This window comes from Primulina huaijiensis, chromosome 16 (genome assembly GCF_012295235.1).
Source record: "Primulina huaijiensis isolate GDHJ02 chromosome 16, ASM1229523v2, whole genome shotgun sequence".
NCBI lineage: Eukaryota > Viridiplantae > Streptophyta > Magnoliopsida > Lamiales > Gesneriaceae > Primulina > Primulina huaijiensis.
Window position 1 is genome coordinate 913,639 of NC_133321.1, and position 17,161 is coordinate 930,799.

The following is a 17,161-nucleotide window of genomic DNA, read 5'->3' on the forward strand; positions in this document are numbered from 1 at the left end:
ATATATTTCACTAGATTAAGAAAAATTTGTGTGCAATATTGAAATTAATGTTAAAAGTAAAAATTAACGGTAAAAATTAAAAATCTCAAAACTCTCAATATATTAAACTACACACTTTATAAAATTTTTTCTCTACTCAATTGTGATTTTCTTCACAAATTGAGAGATCTATTTATAGAATTTTTTTAGAACTAATCCAAAAATTAATTCATCATTACATACATCATCACACGCTAATTTTCAATATTTGCAACTATTATTTTTCAATATTCAAATATATCAACTATTATTTTTTAACAATTAAATCAATGTTCAAATCACGTAAATGTCACATGTTGATGTAGGGATGAGTCATTTCTCATTAGTGGTAAGCAATATTGCAAGAAGTGACCACTTTACATTATTTCTTTCCTTTTTGTATTCATCAAAATTTTGAATCTATTTCTCAATAATACATTAGTGAGATTTTTTTTTAAAAAAAAGAACATATATATAATCTTTAGATAATTTTCAATGTTTAAGTTAACATGGTTTTAAATTTCAATAAAATGAATTTTNTCATCAACATGTTAAGATTTCTGGAAGAACGCGAATACTTACCATAAATTGAAAAAATTCCACAAATTCTAAATTAGGTAAAATAAATTCATTCCTTGCGTTGGGAATAATATTTGCTCTTATAATATGAATGATAAAAATATGGTGGATAGCGTTAAAATTTTACATATATATTATATTATTAAGTTTGAAACATTCAAAATAATTAATTTTTGATGTCATGATCTATTTTAATAATTATGTATATAAACAAAATGCTAAAATTATAATGCTAAGTAACCTGTATCTTAGTGGACAGAGCCTCTATTTATTAACCATTAAATTACAATTGGATTCGTTGATTTTTTTTTTTATTTTTTAATTCATATATCAAAATTATAGTTTAATATTTTATTATTTTTTATAATTATATTTAAATTTTAATTTAAAAATATATCAAATAAATTATAAAAAATATTATATAAAACAAACAATCTATTAAATGGCTGGCTGTCAAATGTTTTAATAACTGATCCTACAATGCGCACCAAACAGACACCCAGCTCACGCTAGCCTCAGCCACTTCACAAAAACTTCAACCGACAGCTCATACGTGTCGCAGGATCATTCGTCCACGTCATCCTCTTGCACACCCACTCCCCATCTTAGCTCTATCTCCCCCACCACCTTCGCTATCATAGTTCCTTTCTCTCTCTACCAAATTCTAGGGTTTACTATTATACGGAATCCGGATTCATTGTCTCCATACTCAATTATCCTGTCGCGATGGGTTCGCAACCCGATCCAGGCGAGTTAACTCCGCCGCCGCCGCCGCCGCCGCCGAGTTTCGATGAGTTCCAGCGGCAGACTTCGCTCATGACAAGCTGCACTCTGCTGTGGAAGGAACTCTCCGATCATTTCTCTTCACTTGAGCAGGACATTATGAAGAAGTCCGAATCCTTGAAGGCGAAGTTCCAAGCTTTGACCAATGAAACGCAGGTATCTATGCGGGTTTTGGACAATCGTGAGTCATCGATATCGAAATCTATGTTAATGGCCTACGAATCGCTTGAACGGGCGACGAAGCTATCTGTTTCTGCTGCGATGTCGAAGGATCCCAGCACGGATAAGGATACTGAGTCAACGGAGGAGCCGGAGGTTGATAATTCAGCTGGCGTGCTGATGAAGTTCAGCACTTTCTGCCGCAAGATGGCCTCGAGGGAGTGTTGGAGCTTCGTGACTGCAAGGAAGAAGGAATTGGAGGTATTCAGATCCGAGCTGCCGAAAGCCCTGGCCGACTGTGTGGATCCTCCGATGTTTGTCTTGGATGCGATTTCCGAGGTTTTTCCTGTGGATAAACGTGAGGCAAGTAGCAGTTACGATTTGGGGTGGGCTTGTGTGTTGTTACTGGAGTCTTTGATTCCTGTGATGATGGACCCTGTGTTAGGGAAGGAGAGGATGTTGGTGACGCCGAGCATCAAAGGGAAGGCTGAGAATATAGCAGAGACATGGAAGAAGAGCTTGGAGGAGAGGGGTGGAATTGAGAATACAAAAACTCCTGATGTGCATACTTTTTTGCAGCATTTGGTGACTTTTGGGATTGTAAAGGAGGGAGATTTGGGTTTGTACAGGAAGCTCGTGGTGGCCTCTGCTTGGAGAAAGCAGATGCCAAAGCTTGCAGTTTCTCTTGGTCTTGCTGATAAAATGCCTGGTAATTTCATTCTTTTGTTTTTAATTGTCGGATCAGTTATTCTTCTTTGTTCCCTTTTTTCATGATCTTTACGACTCTGAAGATCATAGTTTTGATTTTCCGAGGCCGGGAAACAAAGGTTGCTGCTTATATTTTGTTGTTGGTATGCTCTTTCTTCTTGTACGAGTAGAGAAACGAAAATTTTAATAAAAGACAACCTTGACCTGGTTTCTTGGTTTTTATTTTTGAGCCTTTAAGTTTTGTTTGTTAACGTCAAATGAAGTAATTAATTAGAAGTTGGCACACGTTTGTGAGAGATATGAAGATCATACACCTTTTTATTTGATTGAAATATTTGGTTTTGTATGAGACAATTAAGGTCTTGCACCTGCATCGTTTTCTCACCATTTTGTGGCCAGTTTAGGGAAGAAACTTCTTTTAGCTAGATTAGCTTGGAGAAAAATAATGTCAGTTGTCATCAGCAGTGGATCTTTTTTTTTTTTTTTTACTTAAATAGTTAAGGAACATGACTTAATCCCTACCCGGTTTCCTAATTTTGGTTAACATACTTGTAGATTGATTTGACATCTAATTTTAACTAGTACTAGTTTGATGACAAATGGATTCGAGACTTTGAGATTTAGTGATTTTAGAATGAATTTGCAGATAGTCTTCTCCACGTATTAACCCAAGTATGTGGATTAATTTGTTGAAGTTCGGATATCCTCAAATAAATAGATGATGTGGTATATAACTTCGTTACATTCTTTTGTTTAAGAACATGTTATTTCGTTGGTCAGATTTTCTTTAGCGCATATATTAAGTTTATAACAGGTATAAGATTCCACCTAGGCATGTGCTTGGATCTAGTTGATGCAGGAAATACTTCATAGTGTCTCAGTGCTTATATGCTCACTCGTCTGCAGATATGATTGAAGAATTGATTGGAAAGGGACAGCAGGTCGATGCTGTTCATTTTTCTTATGAAGTTGGACTCACAGGAAAATTCCCTCCTGTCCCACTGCTCAAAGCTTTCCTGAAGGATGCAAAAAAGGCTGCTATATCACTTCTGGAGGATGGCAGCAATTCTGGACGTGCTGCGGTACACATTAGATTCTATTGTTTCTCATGTACATCGAGTTTTAACAGGCAATGATATCCTTACGTTTTCTGTATACATCATTTGTAAAGTAAGTTATTCTCAAATATTTGGTCGGAACATGAATCAGGTAGTTCTCAGCCTGAATCCACCTGTCATCCATCAAATCGTCTCTAATCTCTTGCTCTTCGTAACCAAAATGATTCAGTACCTTAGTTGGCTGTAATCTATGATAGACGACACAAAATACACGAACATGCGTACCCGTGTTTCTTGTTGGTGTGTGGAAATATTCATCTTTTTACTCAATTGTCCTTTGTCGACTATTTGTGTACAGCATCTAGCTGCAAAGAAAGAGCAATCATCGATTCGAGCAGTTCTCAAGTGCATAGAGGAATACGAACTCGAGGCTGAATTCCCACCCGAAAGCCTCAAGAAACGCCTCGAACAATTGGACAAAACAAAAATCGAGAAGAAGAAACCAGCAAGCCCAACCGCCAAAAGAACTCGAGCCAGCACAGGAGGCCCCATGCCTCCAGCCAAGGCCGGCCGCTCAACAAATGCCTATGTTTCATCTTTCCCATCTCCTCCTACATATATATGTTCCCCGTCACACAACCAGTATCCATCTCCAGTTCCAGCATACCCTGCAAATTTTACCATGTACCCACACGCAAATCGGAGTCCCCAGTATCCCTACTCCCCAGAAACCGGCCCTCCTGCCATAATCGGATCATATCCTGTTTCTCCGATAAACTACCAGGCTTTCGGAGGGTACAGCAATGCAATGGCGCCTACTTACCAGCAAGCTTACTACTGACTGGGGGGTTCTTGCCAAAAAAGGTGACTGATGATATATGACGACGAAATCTTAATGTCATTTTAATGTTGATGTTCTGTAATCACTAACCTTTAATGGTAGTCTTTTATCTGCGTGTTGATCTTTAATCAACTGACCTTGACAAGGGCAGGATGTATTTTCTGATTGTCGCGAACTTGTCGTTCTAGGTTGTGAAAAGTATTAAGAAATGCCTAACATGGACTCTATCTGATCAATCATAGGATTTGTCAATCTAATTTACAAGGGTGTCGGAGTCCTACTATTATTAAATTGTGTATTTCGACATTCTTGGCATGGGGCTGGTGATAATTATCTTTCTTGTTCTGAAAACATCTGATTCTCCGTCCTGAATAGGGGCTTTTTTTGCCTTACTGAGCTATCTTAACAACTATTTCGTGTATATATATTATTGTTATATGAAAACTTTTAACTTAAAATTTTGAGAGTTTCGCAAAGAGGATGTGTGAAAATTCGTTGCAAGAACGTTACCTTCGTCTCCTCTTGTGGGCTTTGAGTATGATAAATGCGCAATACTATACATAACTCATTTAAATATAAATCTCAGTATAATCTCATGCATTTAATTTACGACACATGTTGGAGTAGGCTAGTATCAAGAATCAATCCCAAGTATCCATCTCAAAAGAAGATCCCACAAGTGATTAAATTAATATGAATTATCGTGGTACTTGGAGGATCTTGAGGGCTTAAAATGATATGTGGTGAATTCACAGGTTTTTGGTAAAAAATTGTTGCTTGCATTGAAGATTTAATTTATCTTACGAAGTTACACAATTGAACACAAAAAAAAAAAAAAAAGGAATACTCAACCTCAGTCATTAGCAGTGGCCAATTGGAGAGACAACAATTCCTCCTCAGGTATAACCCTAACGTGGCAATCCGATTTAGGGTACGCCACGCACATCAGAGTGTAGCCCCTCTCGATCACATCGTCGCTCAGCATCCCCTCGCTCTGGTCCACCGAGCCGCCCACCAGCCGAGCTGGACAAGTCATGCACACGCCCAGCTTGCAGTCGTGCGGGACATCCAACCCAATTTCCAGCGCCTTGGACAGGATCGTCTCGTCCGAGTCGACTTCGAGCTCCGTGGTTCCCCCGCCGTGCTCGACCAGCACTTTGTATGATCGCACGGCGGTGAATGAGCGGTGGTGGCGGCGGCGAGGTGGCGGGAATGTTGGGAGAATTGGGGATCTATTGGTCGGCAGAGGTAAGTATTTGAAGGAAGAAGTAGCTGTTAAGTGGAGAGCTGTGAGTGAAGCCATTGTTTCTTGGCTTGTGGTTTTTTGGGTGGAAGCGACGGATGGAGAGGGGAGAAGATAAGGCTACTATTGTTCCATATTATTTATTCATTAAATAAATAAAAATATTCATAAATTTTGCACAAAAAGTTTATTTTATATTTTAAAAAATAGAGGTGGGGAATAAAATCTATATCACATCCATCGAGAATGAATTCAGTGGAACGTGGGACGAGTTGTGACAAAATTTTTATTGAAATATTTGTTCTGAAAAATGCTAATATTAGTGATATTTTTTAAAAAAAGTTATTTATATTTAGATAATTTGTTTTAAAATTTTAAAATTTTAAAGTAGAGTGATTTTTTTTATTATATGATGTTATAATTTCGATATCAAGTTAAGATGAGAATTATATATATAGAGTTGTAAATGAGTCGAGCAGCTCGAACTTTGCTCACGAGCAAGGTCACATTGAATTTATGAAATCCTATAATGTATGCATTTATGAGTTCGTATATATATATATAATGTCTTTGATGTACGAGTTCGAAGTAATGATCTTTATTTGAGTTTTGTTTGTATAATAAATATGATATTTAGGATTTAATTTAGAAAGAACTAATCTGAATGATTGTGATTCGAGATTCTTTTAAAGATGATTTATCTTGGTTTTGAAGCTATTGTACGAATGATTGAATGAATGAACGAAACCTTTATTGTCTATATCAATAAAAATATTATTTGCACAATATTTATTGAGAATGAGGACATGTCGGTTGCAAAGATGTATCAACTTGTAGAAAAATAATGAAATATTTAACTTTTAAAATTCAAACGTTAATAAATTCTTAACTTGATCGTCTGTTATAATCTCTTAAGCAAATATGACATTAAAACTAAAGTAAAAACAATGTAATTTAATGAAATAAAATCCCAACATAATTGTATATATATAAATAAGTAGAAAATTACATAACATGAAATTATAATAAAATAGTGCTAAAATATAGCTGAAAAATATTCTTAATGCTAGAATCTGGAATGACAAATATAAAATGAATGCATGAACTATGATTAAGATTTCTGCAGGAAGTTGTTAGAATTTGTGCGAGATGTGTGTTGTACTTTTTCCTGCTGATCTTTTTTTTTCTTTTGATTTTTGGGCGGTTCTTACCACTTCCTCATTATTCCACGACTTTGCTCGTTATCTTTCTATGATCTCTTCCTATATGTACGCACTTTGCAATTCAAATTACTAATGGCATTATTTGATTCCGGAGCTGTTCAAATCCTAAGAGAAAAAAGCATTCGTGATCTCGAAAATTAAAAGTTAGTATATCAAATCAAACTTTGAACTAATTTTCTTTTCCAAGTACATGGATCTCATTCTCGGGTTCAAGACACTGATTGATATATACATTGTGTGATTGATGGACATCAAATATGTGCCCACATGATCGAAAACCCTTTTGTTCACCGTGAAGAAATCAACTGAAATACTTTTCAAATAAGTAACACATAGTGTACTCTTCTACTATCGTCTTGATTTCGAATATGCCTATTGGTGATATTCCCAAAAGAGTTCGGGTCAATATGCCTATTAGTGATACCCCCATAAGAGCCCGGGTCATGGATGACCCGAGTATTAAATGGATAGCCCAAATTAGAGCCAATATGCCGGGTACTCTCCTCATCAGCCGGATATTTATTCTCTTCCCGGGCAATCAAGAATCCGGGTTCTCGTGCAAGCTCCCGGGTACTTTCTACCCAGGCTACCTCGAGAAGCACACCACACTCGAGTGTATCGGTATGGGCTATCTAATCTGTCAGAATAGTATAGGTTTGGAGTGTTTTAGAAGTCATCAAAAGCAAAAGTATGGGCAGCCGACTTGCCATACTTAGCAGGTGGGCACTGAAAACAAGGTAATCATGAGATTTTCTACTATAAATAGCAGGTATATTTCTCATTTACTGATTCTGGAATTCTGAATTCTCAAGCATACACATATATTCTCACATATATCGCTTGTACCCTTTTTCTTCACATGTTGACTTAAGCATCTGAGTGGATACGCCTGACACTCCTCCGGCGCCCATTCACGAGTTCATTTACTTGTTTGCAGATTACAGTGGAAGCCATTATTCTTGCTCGAATTCCTTAACACCAAATTATCCTCATCATCCGGTGGATTTCCCACGTATCTCATACCCGATTCAGCCGGATAGCATCATTGGTGCTGTCTGTGAGAAATTGAGCTTAAGGCGTTGATATGGCTCATACTAAAAGAGCAAATCAAGATATTTCCTGGGTTCCAGGAGATGAGACACTTATCTCAGGACATGGTGGTCCTCTGCCTACAGGACCTCCACCTGTCATTACCTTATCCCCGGAGGAGTTGGCTCGGATTGTGTCCTAGGCGGTGGAAAAGACTAGGCCGTAGAGAGCCTTCTCACCATGCTACGCAGTTGGGAGGAGAGCAGGAGAGAGATCAGGAGGTAGGGGAGGAAGAAGAGAGGATGGAGGAGAGAGAATCAAGTGCCGGGTCCAAGTCTCCGACTGTGATGGAGGAGTTACAAGAGTTGAGGCAGAAGATGAGGGTGTTCCGTTTTCTGAAGCTATTGTCCGGGAACCTCTTCCCGGTAACTTTAAGTCTGCCAAAGTCAAAGATTATGATAGTAATGCAGACCCTGAAGAACATTTGGCCAGATTCGAAAATATGGCCATGTTGCACTGTGATGCTAACAGAATCAAGTGCAAAGTGTTTCTAACCATTCTGTTGATTCTGCACAGAGGTGGTTTGAGGGACTGACTCTTCAAAGTATTCATTCTTTTCAGGACTTTCAAAAGATGTTTTTACACCATTTCAGTAGCAGTAAGAAATACAAAAAGACTGCATTTAGTCTTTTTGAGGTTAAACAGAGCACAGATGAGAGTTTGAGGGCTTACATTTGAAGGTTTAACAGAGTGTCCTTGGATGTCCCTTCTTTTGCCCCCGAGACTAAGACAATTGCATTCACCCAAGGGTTGAGGGAGGGTGAATTTTTCTGGTCGCTAACAAAGAAGACGCCCGGGGATTTTGAAGACTTACTAGCCCGGACAGAAAAATATATTAATATGGAGGAGGCCCAGAAGCAAAAGAGAGAGACGGTGAGAAGAGAGAGGGGGGACCGGGTATCTAAGCCCGAGGAAAGAGGACCGAGAAGGGTTAATCCAGGGAATTTTTCTTATCACATGCCTCTCAAGGTTATCCGTGATCGGGAGGTCCAAGAATGTAGTAGGGACTTGCCCCCCTCTCAGCAGTTTGTCAAGCCCGAGAAGATGGGATTTTGCACCCTTCATAAAGTGTGTTATCACAACACAGAGGATTGCAAAACGCTCAAAATTAATTATGTCCCGCCCTCTGTCCAGGGACATAATCAATCTAGCAAGAGGCCGAGGGTGCCACCTTGGGCAGCCCGGCAGCCAGGGCCCAGTACCAGAGAAGATTCCAGGAATGCCCCGAGGGGTAGAAGAGAGCCAGAGCTCGAAGGAAGAAATCTTCACCCCCTGTTCTGGGGGTGATTAAGATGATATCTGGAGGATCTACTGACGGTGATTCTAATCGAGCTCGTAAGTCGAGAAGCAGAAGAGATTGTATGGAAGTGGAAGGGGTGAGGAAGAGTGAGGCAGTGATTAATTTTGGCCCGAAAGATTTGAAGGGCTTCAATCTTCCCCACAACGATGCCCTGGTAATTCAAGCCATGGTAGCAAATTATGACATTATGAGGGTTTTCTTGGATTCAGGCAGTTCTGTTAACGTTATTTTCAAGGAGACCCTCATACAAATGGATTTGCAGGGATATCATTTGGAAGCAGTGGACACAACATTTTATGGCTTTGCTGGCCATGCTGTCTATCCGGAGGGGGAGATTGCCCAAATCCACCAGGAAATGGAGGATGTGTGTGGACTTCAGGGATCTCAACAAAGCTTGTCCCAAGGACCATTACCCACTGCCCAGAATTGATCAGTTGGTGGATTCCACCTCTGGGTATGATATGCTCAGTTTCATGGATGCTTATCAGGGGTATCATCAAATTCTTCTGGCCAAGAGTGATCAAGACAAGGCCAGCTTCATCACCTCGGGAGGCACATTCTGTTATATTGTCATGCCTTTCGGGTTGAAGAACGCTGGGGCCACCTATCAGGGTCTCATGAACAGAGTGTTTGAGAAGTAGTTGGGTAGAAATGTAGAAGTGTATGTAGATGATATCTTGGGCAAATCCAAGGAGGTTGCTAGGTTTATCTCTGACTTGGAAGAGACTTTTGCCACTCTTATGCAGTATGGGATAAAGCTTAACCCGGCCAAATGTATCTTTGACGTGAAGAGTGGTAAATTTTTGAGATTTGTGGTTATTGATCGGGGGATTGAAATAAATCAAGAAAAAGTCAATTCTGTATTGGATATGCCATCTCCTCGGTCTGTCCGAGAAGTTCAGAAGCTGACCGGGAGAATTGCTTCTCTTTCTCGATTCATATATCTTTCAGCACATCGAAGTTATCCATTTTTTCAAGTCCTCCGGAAGGCACAACAGTTTGTATGGGATGAGAAGTGTGAACAGGCTTTCCGAGATCTTAAGAGCCATCTAGCAGAGCTTCTTGTCTTAGTGATGCCAGAACTCGGGGAAAAGTTATTTGTTTATCTATCCACTACAGAGTATGATGTCAGCTCAGTACTGATAAAAGAAGAAGGCTCTGATCAGAAGCCTGTTTATTATGTCAGTCATGCTATAAGAGACCCCGAGCTACGTTACAGTGAGGTGGAAAAATAGCTTTGGCTTTGGTCATGCTGCGACCTTATTTTCTGTCGCATCAAATCATTGTATTTACTAATAGTCCTCTCGAGAGGATTATGACTCATTCAAAAGTATCCGGACGGATGATCAAGTGGACAGTGGAGTTGGGTGAGTATGATATTGAGTATAGACCCCGGGTTGCCATCAAAGCACAAGCCTTATCAAATTTCTTATCAGAGATGGTTCAACCTAATAAAGATGAGGTCTGGAGAGTATTTGTGGATGGGGCGTCTAGCCTTTCAGAATGTGGGGTAGGAGTGGTGATTATAGCTTCTCCGAGAGAGAAGATTAAACTGGCATTAAGAATTGACTCCCGGGTAACTAACAATGAGGCAGAGTACGGAGCTGTTCTCGCCGGTATCCGAGCTGCTCGGGAAGTTGGAACTTCCCGGATCATTTTGTATTCTGATTCACAATTGATTACTCAACAGATAAATGGTGTTTACGAGGCTAAGGATGACATGATGCTTAAATATCTTAAGCTCATAAAATCCCAGGCAGAAGTTTTTGTGGATTGGAGTATTGAACAAATACCCCGGGAAGAGAATGAGGAAGCAGATACTTGGGCAAAGATAGCTGCCTTCTTATCAGAAGTCAGTACCCGAGAAGTACTGCATGTTTCCCGGTTAATTCTCTCCACTGAAGAAGAAATATTGCCAGCATCAGAGGATTCATGGATGACACCCCTAATAAAATTCATTGTGAACAATGAATTACCTGAAGATAAAGTTCAAGCTCAGAAAATCAAGAGACAAGCTCCCAGGTTTATTCTCTTAAATAATATCTTGTACAGGAGATCATTTCAGGGACCTCTATTGAAGTGCTTATATGCGAGGGAGGTGGATTATGTCCTCCGAAAAATTCGTGAAGGGTGTTGTGGTGAACATCTCGGAGGAGTATCATTAGCCCGGAAAGCAATGCTTGCTGGATTCTGGTGGCCAACTATTAGCCAGGACTCTTCCCGAGTGGTCCGGGTTTGTGAAGGTTGTCAACATCACTCAAATTTTCAGCACAGCCCGACCACTCCCATGAAGCCTATCTGGGCCTCTTTCCCCTTTGATCAATGGGGTATGGATATTGTGGGTTCCTTTACGGTTGCCAGGACTCAGAAGAAGTTTCTTTTGGTGGCTGTGGATTATTTTTCTAAATGGGTAGAAGCCGAGCCCCTTGCCAAGATTACTGAGCATGAAGTTTTAAAGTTTCTGTGGAAGAATATAGTATGCCGATTTGGAGTCCCCAGAAGGCTAATTTTATACAATGGGAGAGTTTCAGGGAAGAGAGGTTACATTCTGGTGCCGGGAAATGAAAATCACTCAATCTTTCACTTATGTTGCCTATCCTCAAGCTAATGGCCAAACAGAGGTTGTGAATAGAATTATTTTCCAAGCCTTGAAAACTAGGCTACAAGGCAAAGGAAAAGACTGGGTGGAGGAATTGCCCAGTGTTCTTTGGGCATATAGAACTACTCCCTGGACACCTACTCAAAAAACTCCTTTTAATCTGGTATACGGTTCTGAAGCAGTTCTTCCAGTTGAAATCGGACAATCATCTGCCCGGGTAGAATCTTACCCGGATGACAATGATCAAAACCAAGCAATGGAGATGGACCTAAAAGAAGAGAAGAAAGAGCAAGCAATGATTCGAATGGAGGCTTACCGAGGTCGAGTTATGAAATCATATAACAAGCGAGTCCGAAGCCGAGATTTTCAAATAAGAGATCTGGTCATGAAGAAAGTTAATCCAGCTGGAGATGATGGAAAACTGGAAGCTCGGTGGGAAGGGCCTTATAAAATAACCCGGAAGGCTAGCTTGAGAGCTTTTTATCTGGAAGATGCTCAAGGACGTTCTCTCAATAGACCCTGGAATGTATTTCATTTAAAAAAGTATTATGCTTGACAAATGTAATGATTTGTTTGAAGATATAATGAAAGTTCTATTCTTCTCAGAAAGTGTGTGCATATGATTGTTATATCTAAATCCAGGAGGTACAAAGCCCTAGTTAATCTACAAGTCCCGGGACATGATCCTTGGCTCAAGGCTCCAGACCTTGGTTATTAATAAGACCAGGGCACTACACCTTGGCTCGGGGCACCACACCTCGACCATTCCCAAGTCTCGGGACATGATCTCCGGCCCAAAGCTCTGTACCTTGGTTATTAATAAGCCCAGGGCACTACACCCTGGCTCGGGACACCACACCTCGACCATTCCCAAGTCCCGAGACATGATCCCCAGCCCAAGGCTCCGTTATTCATAATCCCAGAGCACTACACCCTGGCTCGGAGCACCACATCTTGACCATTCTCAAGTCCCGAGACATGATCCCCGGCCCAAGGCTCCGTACCTTGGTTATTAATAAGCCCAGGGCACTATACCCTGGCTCGGGGAACTACACCTCGACCATTCCTAAGTCTCGGGACATGATCCCCGGCCCAAGGCTCCGTACCTTGGTTATTAATAAGCCCAGGGCACTATACCCCGGCTCGGGGCACCCCACCTCGACCATTTCCAAGTCCCAAGACAAAATCCTCGGCCCAGGGTTCCACACACTAGTTATTCAAACAATCCGAGCTCTGTACCCTGAATTATTGGGTCTACACCTTGAACGTTTATTAAAGTGCAAGGATGTTTATTCAAATTCAAGGTTCAACATCCCGGATACTTGTTAAAATTCCCGGTTAATTTACAACATTTAGAAAATTTTTGTGATTTGTTAGTCACGAGCAGTTCTATTATTTCAAGACCAGGTATTGAGGAATTATCAAGGCATTGATAAAAGAACAGAAAATGAAATGAATGAAATTTTATTAAAAAGCCCGAAGGCATGAATTACAAAGGAAAGAAAAGTGAGAAAGAGAAAAGAGTACAATCCTACTCTAAGTCTATTTGCCCAGACCCTGTTTGTTCTTCTTCGTCTTGGGAGTCTTCCTTCTCCTCTTCTCCATCCTTTGGTAGCGATGCAATGGCCCGTCTGAAGTCAGGAAAGTTCTCCTTATCCTCAGGCAAGAGCCCGGCCTCTTCAAATTGTTCCCGGGATTTGTCAAAACCGGTCTTGAAAAGGGGATAAGCCCGATCTTCTACGGCCGCTCTGAAATCTGGAGAGAGGAGCAAGGAGTTTTGCAATTGCTCCTTGTCTTTTTCTGCTTCAGCCAGGGCCTTCTCAGCGGTCTCTGCCCAGGACATTTGTCTTTCCATATCTTCAGACAGGGATTTACTCTTGGCTTCAAGGATAGCGTAGTGCCCCTGGAGAGTCTCTTCCCGAATGAGGCCTTCATTGATGTCATCTCGGGCCTTGCGGTAATTGAAGATCGCCGGAGTTGGGGAAGCACTGCGCTGAGGAGAGAGGAGATAAATTTTGAAAATTCGAATTTGCAGAAAGTGACAAATGAAGGGGGTGTTTGGTTTTATATAGGCAATGTGGGGTACGATCTCAACCGTTGATCAAAAGGCAGATCGGACGGTCGGGATGCATCTAGGAAATTGTGCAGGTATGTGAAAGAACGCGCACGAATATCGAAGCGTCAGACTAATCATATTCTCGGAATACGAAACGTTTTCGACCGTTGGAATTCTAGAGCATACGTCATCGTGACATCAGCCTGACTGCCCGATAATACTAAATGACAAAATATTTAAAGTCTGAGAGACATGAGGCCCAGACATCTTATCTACAACCCGAGAAATTGAAGCTCCCGGTATTTCGTCCCATCTCTGGGATATCTGAAGCCCCCGATGCTTTTATAAATTCTGAATTGATTATTTTTCTATTGAATCCCAAGAAGCACTGAGCGGGACATCGAGTAAGGCTCTAACCCGACTATTTAAGGGATGGGTGGTGATACCCCCATAAGAGCCCGGGTCATGGATGACCCAGGTATTAAATGGATAGCCCAAATTAGAGCCAATATGCTGGGTACTCTCCTCATTAGCCAGGCATTTATTCTCTTCCCGGGCAATCAAGAATTCGGGCTCTCGTGCAAGCTCCCAGATACTTTCTACCCAGGCTACCTCGAGAAGCACACCACACTCGAGTGTATCGGTATGGGCTATCTAATCTGTCATAATAGTATGGGTTTGGCGTGTTTTAGAAGTCATCAGAAGCAAAAGTATGGGCAGCCGACTTGCCATACTTATCAGGTGGGCACTGAAAACAAAGTAATCATGAGATTTCCTCCTATAAATAGCAGGTATATTTCTCATTTACTGATTCTGACATTCTGAATTCTCAAACATACACATATATTCTCACATATATCTCTTGTACCCTTCTTCTTCACCTGCTGACTTAAGCATCGGAGTGGATACGTCTGACACTTCTCCGGCGCCCATTCACGAGTTCCTTTACTTGTTTGCAGATTACAGTGGAAGCCATTATTCTTGCTCGAATTCCTTAACACCAAATTATCCTCATCATCCGGTGGATTGCCCACGTATCTCATACCCGATTCAGCCAGATAGCATCACCTATATTTCAAGGGAATGTAATTGCCTATAAATAATCAATAATTTTTTAGTTGTATATCCGTCTATATTGAAATTATATGCTTTGGAGCTTACTTCAAGGGAAAATTGGCAAAATTGTTATGTAAGTTGGTTTTTTTAAGCTTTTGATCGTGTAACTTGTCAAAATATGATTATTAGGACATAAACATGTTTTGCAAAGGCATTTGGTGTCATGTTAATACTTAGTGAAAATAATTAAAAATTAATAGAAAAATTACAATTTTTGTATTGTAAGTTTATATCTTGACATTTTTTAGCATTTGCATTGTCAAAATCGGGTATTTTCGTATCATTCTTTATTCTTTGCAATTTTATTTCTTTTTTTTTTTAGCAAAATTTGATGTGACAACGTACATGTGACTATTATGTCGATATCAAGCCAACGCTACACAAACGTCACGTTGAAAAATGACCAAAATTGATTTTTTTTTTTTTTTTAACAATGATTTATAGCATAAGAAAATTGAAATTTGGTAAAACAGAATAAGAGAAGCTTGCTCAAAAATATATATATGTTGTAGGCTCTAATTCAACCTTTAATTGTATTCTTGTGGTAGAATGATGTTGATTTTAATTTTTAAATCTTGGAAGTCTTCAGAATATGACCTGAACTGTCTTGGGGAACTTCAAAATCCTCAATTTATGCAAAAAATGAACAACAAACTTTAAAGAATATATTAGTTAAAAAAAATAATTAAATTGAATATTATTGATAAAACCATAAATTTTCAGTCACATCGAAACGATCACACCTTTCACAATAAAATTTATCACACACTGGAGTCACTTTCTTGGGACATTTTTTACATGACAAATACGACCATTCATAAGAAGACTCAAAACCTACAATTTTTGCGAAAACTCAAAAACTTCCGACCTAAAAATTATATGGAAAATGAAATGAAATTTAAAAATTATCATTAGAAAAAAAAATTTAATGAGTATATTTATGACATTTTCTTACCTGGTTATCTTCATAAATTTGTTCTATAGTTCGAATATTATTTTTCAAAAGCTCCTCTAAAATTGTGTTAGTTGACGCCAATGAAATGGTGCTGATTGTGTTTGGTTTATTGATTTCGATGACCAACCTAAATACATATCCAATTAGTTAATTTCCATAAAGATTTATGTTCTTGTTTTTTATTTAATATATAATAAATAAATGATTTGAAGTCAAATAAAAAAATCGAGAAATACCTTTTTCGAAATTCAGTAACTTGATGTAAATCTTCGTTGACTACCAAGTTTGTGATATGATATACATTTGATATCCTTATTTCACCCCTAAATCATTTTGCTCGACATATTTGAAGAATAACAATCACAGATTCCTCACCAAATTTTTTCGAATAGGCTGCGATTTTATCCACAAAATCTCCCCATAAAGTGCTTATTCCTGAATAAAATGGACATATGAGATTGTTAGTAAATAAATTATAAATAAGAAATTTATTTTATTAATATTTACTCGGCATCTTCTAAAACAATGTCAATAAGCTTTCGTGGGCGTCCATCGATTTTTTTTTATTTTGTGGGGAATCTATTGCCACCAATCGTCCAATGAAATCTTTTAAAAAAAAAATCAAAGTGTAAGAAAATAATTTTTAGTTCAAATGCACATGAAAATGAAATTATACATTCTCATGCCAAAAAAAGTTGTGTCATCCACTAAATCTGATGTAGTTGATAGTGCAGGAAAAGACATGAAGTCATACATCAAATTAGGAAATGTATCTTCGAAATTTTACAGATATTAGTGTTTGCAATAAAAATAATTTTGTATTTGTTCTTTGTGGTCTTTAACGTCATTCCATTTTCTGCAACAACCATATTTTTTATGGCAAAAATATGTCCTTCCCTGAGAATTTGTTTCAACCTTTGCATCACCTCATCTTTTTTTTATACTATCGTGTATGTGTGAACCCTGTAATATAGAAGAAACTTTTATTTAGCTAATACATAATAATTTAAATTGATGGTGAATGGGTGAATAAATGTTCGGGGGCGAATAGAGGAATAAATGTTCTTACTTCTCGATCCTGAAAGACATAAATGTGTTCTTTTGAAATACAGTACTTCGTAGCACCGAACCAATCTGAGTTTAAGCGACCATTGTGTCTTGGTAGAGTTCACCTCAGAGATGGAGCTGAAAAATGAAGGCATTTTTAAATTTGAGATTTGAGAATCGGGATATTGATTTTGACTGAATATGTAGTACTGACTTTGTGTGTTATTGGATCAAATATTTATAGCTCGTTCTTCATTTATTTTAGTCTCAGATAAGGCAGCCCAAAAGGCTGATATAACAACAGCTGTAAGCATTTAGTTATTTATTTGCCTAATCTATTTAAAAATGGGAAAGACAAATCATTTATTCATAAACATAATGGCTCAA

The 17,161-nt window shown here is 39.0% G+C and overlaps 2 protein-coding genes across 2 annotated transcripts; one reads left to right on the forward strand and one right to left on the reverse strand.

Annotated features, from left to right (window-relative positions):
- The first annotated feature begins 1,226 nt into the window (after positions 1-1,226).
- Positions 1,227-4,362, forward strand: LOC140961143 (FRIGIDA-like protein 4a). The gene is made up of 3 exons (XM_073419435.1): positions 1,227-2,248; positions 3,154-3,329; positions 3,664-4,362. Exons 1-3 carry the CDS (start codon positions 1,324-1,326, stop codon positions 4,144-4,146), a joined length of 1,584 nt encoding a protein of 527 aa, XP_073275536.1. The 5' UTR covers positions 1,227-1,323; the 3' UTR covers positions 4,147-4,362.
- Positions 4,363-4,999: 637 nt separating this feature from the next.
- LOC140961684 (ferredoxin C 1, chloroplastic-like) lies at positions 5,000-5,449 on the reverse strand. The gene has a single exon (XM_073420348.1). The coding sequence runs from the start codon at positions 5,447-5,449 to the stop codon at positions 5,000-5,002; it is 450 nt and encodes a 149-aa protein (XP_073276449.1).
- Between the last annotated feature and the right edge of the window lie 11,712 nt (positions 5,450-17,161).

What these genes read in the sequence shown, in the direction of transcription:
- LOC140961143 (XM_073419435.1), top strand. Translation starts at nt 1,324, where the DNA reads ATGGGTTCGCAACCCGATCCAGGCGAGTTAACTCCGCCGCCGCCGCCG. An exon ending in TCTTGCTGATAAAATGCCTG is followed by an intron (nt 2,249 to 3,153) that starts GTAATTTCATTC and finishes ACTCGTCTGCAG; the next exon opens with ATATGATTGAAGAATTGATT. An exon ending in GCAATTCTGGACGTGCTGCG is followed by an intron (nt 3,330 to 3,663) that starts GTACACATTAGA and finishes ATTTGTGTACAG; the next exon opens with CATCTAGCTGCAAAGAAAGA.
- LOC140961684 (XM_073420348.1), bottom strand. Translation starts at nt 5,449, where the DNA reads ATGGCTTCACTCACAGCTCTCCACTTAACAGCTACTTCTTCCTTCAAA.